At 41.9% G+C, this 8,503-nt stretch overlaps 1 protein-coding gene across 2 annotated transcripts in view; it reads left to right on the top strand.

The window, feature by feature from the left end:
• The first annotated feature begins 5,385 nt into the window (after nt 1–5,385).
• The window catches only part of Emc7 (ER membrane protein complex subunit 7), a 30,130-nt gene continuing 27,012 nt past the window's right edge, over nt 5,386–8,503 (top strand). Inside the window, exon 1 of one of the 2 annotated variants that reach the window (XM_004643127.1) lies at nt 5,386–5,713. In XM_004643127.1, coding sequence (XP_004643184.1) covers nt 5,478–5,713 — 236 coding nt within the window. In that variant the 5' untranslated portion in view covers nt 5,386–5,477. The remainder of the gene's footprint in view (nt 5,714–8,503) is intronic. The other variant, XM_023703239.1, reaches the window with a different exon arrangement.

Below are 8,503 nucleotides of genomic sequence, written 5' to 3'. Positions count from 1 at the left end.
CAGAAAATGGACAAAAATGCAAATCACACAAATATGAAAAAGGAAACTAAATGACTTTTTTTTTTTTTTAATGGGGATCAAATGCAGGACCTTGCACTTGCCAGGCACTTATGCTGCTGGGCTATCTCACTGGCCCTGAAACTAAATGATGCTTAAAATTTTTTTAAAGAAATTATTTTTACTAGCAGGTTTGCAGGACATTTTTTGTGGGGACTTGATACATGTATGTAACACATATGAATTCTTTTTACTTACCCTCCCCTCAACCTTCATCTTTTGGGACTCTAAATTGTATTTGATACATTATTCTACCTCATTTATAATAATAAAAATACACAGAAAAAATGGAGGCATTATTTTTGTTCTACATACTTGATAAAGGTAATGTGATAGCCACTGCTGTTGATGATATGGTTGAAAATGGTGAATGAGAACAAAAGTTGGAGCAGATTTTGCAGCAGCTATCGAAGTTACAAAGGCATGTACTCTTCAATCCAGCATTTTAATTATCCTATGTACAGTCGTCCCCCCTTAACTGTAGCTTCAATTTTCACGGTCTTGATTACCTGTGGCCAACTATGGCCCAAAAAATATTAAAAGAAAAATTCCAGAAATAATACATAATTCAAAATTATGTGTCACTTTGTGTATCATGATGATACCTTGAAATCTTGTGCTGTGCTGCTCCATCCTTCTGGGGCATGAACCATCCTTTCATCCAGGGTATTCACGCTGTATAAACTACCTGTGCATTAATCACTCCATAGCCCACTTGGTTACCAGACCCATTTTTGCAGTATGGTAATGCTGGTGTCGGAGTAACCCTTATCTTACTCATGGCCTCCAAGCAAAAAAAGTAGTGATGCTGGCAATTCAGATCTGCCAGAACACCTGTAAAGTGTTTTAAGGGTCATCTCCCATCATCACAAGAAAATGAGTACAATATAGTAAGATACTTTGAGACAGAAGGAGAGAATATATTTAAATAACTTTATTACAGTATAATTGTAAATGTTATTCTATTTTATCATGTTCATTAATTTTTTAAAAACAAAACCAAAATAACAAAAACAAAAGAATGTATAAATAAAAAACATACAGAATTTGAAAATGATAGGAAATTACCAGTGGTTGTTATATTACATTTTGTCACCTTCAAAGTAGTTGTTCAGATTACCAGCTATAGGTATGCAAAATTGATCTAATTATTTTTTAAGGAGGAAATGGTTTTGTTTTGTTTTTTTTGGCTCTCATGTAGTTAATCTCTTGCTGTGATTCATTTATATACCTTTTACACATATGTACATATAAAAGAATAGTCTATTTACCAGACATGGCGCTGCATGCCTGTAATCCCAGCTCTGAGGAGGCTGAGAGAGAAGGATCAGTACGAGTCTAAACTGTGTAGCAACAACCTGTACCAAATAAATAAATAGATAGATTGAAAAAATAGTCTATTTGGGTTCAGTGTTATTTGTGGCCATAGGCATTCACTTTGAAAGCATATTCTCATGAAGAAGAGGGGAATACTGTATACACAATTATGGAACTCACATGGAAAGAAACTGCTTTCAGCTTAACAATAACCCACAACCGTTGGACCAACTAGAAATTGCTTTCAGGAAGCAATGTTAATGTTCTCTTGAGAATCAGTTTATCTATACATTGTGACACTTTGAAGCCACAAAAAGAAATGAAGAGGCTTCTTATGTACTGATCAAGGACGGTTTCCAAGTTCTAATAAGTAAAAGGAGCAAAGTGCAATTATATTTGTTGTATGCACATAAAAGGTATGGAAACACATACATGTATGTGTACAACATAGCATATATAACACATAGACATGTGTGTAACCATGTCTTGGTTACTCTACTGAGAAAAAATACCTAGCATCCAAAGTTAAAGGGTAAAAGGCTTATTTGGCTCACAGTTTGTAGAAGTTTCAGTCCATAACTGACTGGCTCCAAGGCAGGGCAGCTTGGCAGAGGGACATCACAGAGAACAGTTCATGGTGCCAAGATAGCAAAAGCAAGCAAGCAAGTGGGAGATAAGACTCTGTCCCTTACATTCTATGCAGGCTACCCATCCTACAGTGCGTGCAGCACTCACACCCTTAATCCTAGTCAGACTATGGCAGGCAAAAGGTGGACTGATTTACTAATCACACACCTTTAATCCTCACATCACACACCTATATTCAGCCACCTTTGGAAAAGCCCTATGACCATGCAAGGCTTTCCTTCAGTGGATATCTAGACACAAACTACAACAAATTATATTATGTGTTATATATCATGTCTTAAGAGTATATATGCTATAATGTATCAATTCAAATTATAGAACATTACATATTAATATTATGCCAAATATATATTTCTGCCCCTGTGTGCAATTGGTTATATATATAGATCTATATGTCTGAATTTTCTTATAGATTATTAACTGTCTGTGAGAGAACACATGGAAAAACGGCAACACTAATTATCTCTTGAGGACTGGATAACTGAGTAAAAGAAGTCTTTTCACCAAACTCCTACATTTTGAATCTTGTATCATGTGACGAAGTCTTCCACGAAGAGTACCAGGAACATACCTATAGTCACATAAGTCATCTCTCTGGATTGGGTATTTCAGCAACCTGTTCCAAGAGGTATGAGGAACAAAGCTCGGCTGGAGAAGTCATTATTAGGAAAGCATTTATGACTGGAAAAAAAAAAAAAAAGAACGTTAGTATGAGAACAAAGAAATATTGGAGGGAAATACAACCTACCAGGTCATAGTCCCAGCAACCCACCTCTTCCAGCCAGGCACACCTGCCACAAGCCCTGCCTGTGAGTCCATGAGGCTTTTGCAGGCATCCCATATCTAAACCATAAAAAAAAAAAAAAAAGAATTTAAGAGCCAAAAATAAGGGCCAGTCAAATGGTTCAGCAGATTAAAGCACCTGCAAACAGGCACAGGGCCTGGGGGTTCGATCCTGGGCCTGCCATGCTGGCCCTGCCCCCAGGGCATGCTAAGACAGCAATTGAGACTGGGCCTGGTGGCATACGCCTGTAAACCCAGCACTTGGGATGCTGTAAACAGGTGGATCACTACGAGTCTGATCTAGTAGTGAGACCCTGAACACCCTATAGGCCCTTCCCTAAAATACAAAAAAAAAAAGCCAAAAATAAAAACTAACCCATAACAATACCCACAGGTGTGGTGTGGCCCTGGGAAAAGTAGTTTTTAATGGCCTTCACAGGGGCCCCATTTTTAATAGGTACATCACAGCCCAAATATAATTATGGCTAATCTTTAGATTTTTCAGTCCTGATTTTTACTTTCTAATCATTGAATACATTATTGGCTCAAAAACTACACAGATTTTAAAACAGGTAAGGTGAAAATAAACTTTTCCCCACACAGTGCCTAAACCTAGATTATTAGTTTTCTTGCAAATAAAAGATTTATCTGGCAAACAAAATCAATTAACAAGGGATAGTACCCCAGTGTCGCAAGTGCTGATGCCAGAAGTATAGAGGTGGCCCCAGTATCTCTGTTCTTGCCCTGTACTTGAGTCTTGTACTGTACTCCAGAAGCGACTCTTAATGGTGCACAGGGCAAAAGCAGGCACTGCCCTCAAGCACCTGCAATGGACATCTGTGGGGGAGAGAGCAATATTCAGAGTTAACAAAAACCTTGGGCAAGTCACTTCCCTGTCAATCAAAAAACTGAAAGGATTCGGGCAGCTGATCTGCTTTCTGAGGTGTCAGCTATAGCTTCAGCAGTCAAAATTAACTGCATCCCTCTCCAGTGCTGTTATATTTATTGTAAAGCACTCACAACAGGATGAATGCTGCAAAATAAAGGGAAGAATCAATGAAAACACCAGTAGGCTTTTATACATGGAATGGGTAAGCCATTAGATAACAGGACTTACACACCATTCAAACACCTACGAATGTGAACTTTAGGTATTGCTAGGATTTAGATTTGGGATGTCCCCCTTGTCTCATGGGTTCTCTGGCAGGGCTTTGGAAAGTGGGGTCTGGTTGGGAGATGGTCACCAGGGTCATGACCTGGTAGACTGTATCTCCCTCCCCAGCTCCTCCTCTTGCTCTCTCCTTCATGGCTCCTATAACTTAAGCAGCTTTCCTCTGCACAGATCCTTGAAGCATATCTTCTTGCCTTGGAGCTGGTCAGTGATGGACTACAAACAGCCAAAAAAAAGCTTCCTTTCTTTTTTTAAAAAACGTATTTAGTATAGGGTCTCACTACACAGACTCATAGTGATACTCCTATTTTCAGCCTCCCAAGCGCTGGGATTACAGGCCCACACTACCACGCCCAGTCTACCTCCTTTAAGTTGCCTGAGTCAGGTATTCTGTCTCAGTGATGAGAAAGTAATTAAGATAGGTACCTTTATGCTCTAGAATGGAAATAAATGGCCTTACATTTGAGACTCATGATGCTACCAAGAAGTTACAGGCCTATGGTTTTACGGATATTTTTACTACACACATACACTCTTTTACCTTCCATTGGTTACACAGCCTCTGCCACACAGCACCTACTCTTTCTTGATTTTAACAGAAGTTTTCTATAAAGGCTCCTTTACTGCTTTCCCATTTAAGCTTTCAGTGCATCTTCTGAAACACCAATTCACAGCTATCTGATCGTATGTCTCCCACGTTGGAATTCCTAAGGTCCCACTTTTTACTTTTGCATTTCCTGAGTTTAAGCTGACTGACAACAACGGAAAGTCAGCTGTGTTTCACCAAGGCAATCCTGGTTAGCAGTATTTTTTCAGCTACTTTCTATGCAGAGACGGTATCTCACAAACGCGAGTCTTGTCCTCTCATACATCTTTGGGAGTTTCTCTGGAAGCCCCCCTCCTTTCTTCCAGGGTCTTCGCAATGAGCTACATCCCGAGCTTTTAAATTTTTTTTTCTTCATTTTGAAGCAGGGTCTCCCCAAGTCACTAAGTCTCCAAGGCTGGGATCGAACTATCTCCCTGCCTCAGCTTTCCAGAAGCGCTGGGATCACAGCAGTGCGCCACGACGCCTTGCTAGGGAAGTCTTTAGACACTCCTTTTGTGCTGGACCTATTTTCTTATGGAGCCGTTTCTTTTGAAGACACTACTTCAGATTCTCGGCCCTTGTGGTCTTATTGCCCTTTACTCCATAACGTCTTCGGCTCTGCGGCTACCACAGGAATGCACACTTCGCCGCCTTCACGTTGTGTGCTGGCATTTCACCCGCAGTACACACGCACTTTTTTCTCCTCCTTCCAATCCAGAACTACGGAAGCTTCAGGCATTACTTCCGCTCCACTTCCGCTTCGTTGATCGATTGGCCGAGGCTGATTGGACCCCGCAGCTCGAGGCTGGATTGGGCGCATTGTGATGACGCCATTGGCTGCCGCCGGCTGCAGCGGCCCCTGGGAGATGGGGCGGGTTTCCGGAGCTTCGGTCCTGACTGCCGAGTGCTGCTGTCATGGCGGGCGCTCAGTGGGGCTTCTTTGCCGGCCTGCTGTTGCTGCTGCTATCAGGGGATGCCCAGAGCTCGGAGGTGCCCGGGGCTGCTGCTGAGGGATCGGGAGGGAGTGGGGTCGGCCTGGGAGATCGTTTCAAGATTGAGGGGCGTGCGGTTGTTCCAGGGGTGAAGCCTCAGGACTGGATCTCCGCGGCCCGAGTGCTTGTAGACGGAGAAGAGCACGTCGGCTTTCTTAAGTGAGCATCCTCAGGGCAGCAGGAGAGCGGTTGGGATGGAGGTCGGAGTGAGTTTCAGTAGGAGGGTTAAGTGTCAGAAGGGGCAGCGCGGCTGGCGGAGTCAGGGGCAGGTGCGGTAAAGGTCTGGATTTGGAGACCTTGGGCGCAGTGGGACTCTTCTCAGCCCGAGTCTTAGAAATAAGAATGACAGACACGCGCCCCAAGGCTCAAGCTCTGGGTTCCGTTATTTTCGACACCATGTTGACCCCCGTGTGGTGCCAACCACTCTTGAGCCCTGGCGGCCGTTGTAGCTTGCCTTGGTTTCTTTATAATCTTGTCGCTTTTTACCTTCATTTGAGCCCTTTGGTAGCTGCGTGTTGTGTAGAAAGATGTTAAACATGTGGGAATCCTCAAAGCCCAAAGGGCTTGCAGTAATGACGCAGACGGGGAAGGCTAATGTTACTGTTTCTAAAATTAACGTGCCCTGAAGTCCCTAATCAAAGCACTTTTTTTTTTTTTTTTTTTTTTTTTCCTATGTTCCTGTTATCAAATGAAATTCTTGGCTATGTTGTGCTCACCAATCACTTGAGCCTCTTCCATTTGTTTTTATGTTTCTTCTTTGTCTAAGACAGGAGATTTGGCTTTTTTTTTTTTCTTTTTTTTTTTTTTTTTTTTTTTTTTTTTGGTCCTGGGGTTGGAATTGTTGTTCTTTTTACACCAAACTTCGTCGAGGGATTTGCAAAATCACATTTGTTACTTACGTGAAACTATGTTCTACATTGTTTACACTTTTTTTGTTCCTAGTCATTACTAGAGATGGGGTTTCTGTCTTTTTTAAAAGAAAGGATATATTTTTTTACTATCCATTTTGGCAGCAGCCTGCTTTTCATATGTCTAGGCACAATTATGAAATTTTAAGTCTTTCTGCCAGTGCTTGGAAAGTGAAATAATAAAATGAAAGAAAATATGAAAGGACAATTTGGTTTTGACTGGCTTGCCCACCAGCAAGTGGTGTAGACCACTTAAATGTGAACGTTAAACTTGGTGTGCAGATTTGTTCAGATTAGCCAAATGCCCACTTGCACAGTTCAGTCTCAGGTTAATGAAAATGACAAAGGGCCGGGAATGTAGTTCAGTGGCACAAGCACCTGCCTGGCAAGTGTAAGATCCTGAGTTTGATGGCCTGCACCAGAAAATAAATAAAAGCCACAAATCTACCATTGGTATTTTCAGGATGTTTGGCATTGAAAATCTGGCACTAGGACAGTCTTTAGCATTTACCCTAATTAATGATTTTGTAATGATAAAACTCCCTAAGCTTTGGAAATCTGGCCTTAATTGTTCATTTGACTTTCCCTTTGCAGTTCTCTCGAAAAGTTTGTTTTGGTCTTTTTTGAGACAGGGTCCAGCTCAGCAGTTCTGGCGAGCCTTGAACTCACTTGGTAGCCCAGGCTGGCCTAGAACTGGCAGTGATTTATTTCCCGCCTCAGCCTTCCAAGTGCTGAGATTACAGAGTGCTGGGACTATAGATGTTCACCACCACACCTGCTGAAAAGCATTTATTTTTAATGTTCATATATTATTAATATGTTTATTGAAAATAAGCTTTCTTTTTTATGGTTATAACATGGTAACAATGCTTCTTAACCTAAAACACAATATTTTATAACCTGACCTTTTCATTTAATTTCTGTTAACAGTTTTTAATATCATTCATGGTCTTAATACAGTTACTGTATGTAGAAAAGTTGATTGAAATTTGATAGTTTATGGTGATAGTCTTGTTGCAAGAGGGATACATTAGTGATCCTCCTGTTTTCAGCCTCCCAAGTGCTGGGATTACAGGCTTGAGCTGCCACGCCCAGTCTCAGTTGCTGCCTCAGCTCGCCCCAGGGGAGGGGCCGGCACAGCACACTGGGGGATTGAACCTTGGTCCCTGCGTCTGCCTAAGCAGGCACTGTAGTCTGCTGAACTATCTGGCCGGCCCTGTAGATGTTTTGAATAACACAATTTTGACTTATGTTTTTGCCTTTTTGGCTGTTGAAGGTGAGGGGAATTGGAGCTGAAGATTACTCATGCCTTTTCTTACCATCATCACTATGTATGTATTCTATAATTTATTTAACCACTCCATTTTCTTTTTCTGAACCTGAGGATTATAAATGAATAACACTCCCAAACCCCGTTTCAAACCAGGCAGGGAGTGCAGTAGGGAAACACCTTTGAGTATAGACCAGGCACAAGGCCGAGAGCTATCCAACTTTGAAGCTGTCTGTGCACATGAGTTTGTCAACAGCCTCAGCAATGAGTGGACACAAGATAGATAGAAGGCAAGGGGCTGAAAGGAAGAGATAATTACGCACTGGTGACTAGTGAGATATGGGGGAAAGGGCATGTGTACCAGCTGCAGGAAGAAGCTGGGGTGCCATCAAGCAAGAGAGACCAGACCCTTCAGCCACACATCTCTGCACAGATACCTGTGCACTTGCCTGTCACCTTGTGGATCATGATCTTCTCTTTTTTTCTTTTTTTTCACTAAGCCCACATTTTTTGAACTTTAAATTGTTTTCCAGATCTTTTCTTTGTTGCTTGCTTCCCTTTTATCCTTTCTTCCTTCCTTCTTTTCTTTTTTTTTTTTTTTTTACATAGGATTATAGGGGCTGGAGAGATGGCTCAGTGGTCTAAAGCACCTACTTAGAACAAGTTCAGCGAAGCACAGGGACCACGGTTCAATCCCCCAGCACCACATGCCAGCCAGCCCGCCCCCTGGTGGGCTGAGCTGGCCACACACACCTCTCTCTCTCTCTCTCT

Source organism: Octodon degus, unplaced genomic scaffold (assembly GCF_000260255.1).
Source record: "Octodon degus isolate 3935 unplaced genomic scaffold, OctDeg1.0 scaffold00166, whole genome shotgun sequence".
NCBI lineage: Eukaryota > Metazoa > Chordata > Mammalia > Rodentia > Octodontidae > Octodon > Octodon degus.
This window is presented reverse-complemented; position numbering and strand designations above follow the sequence as displayed.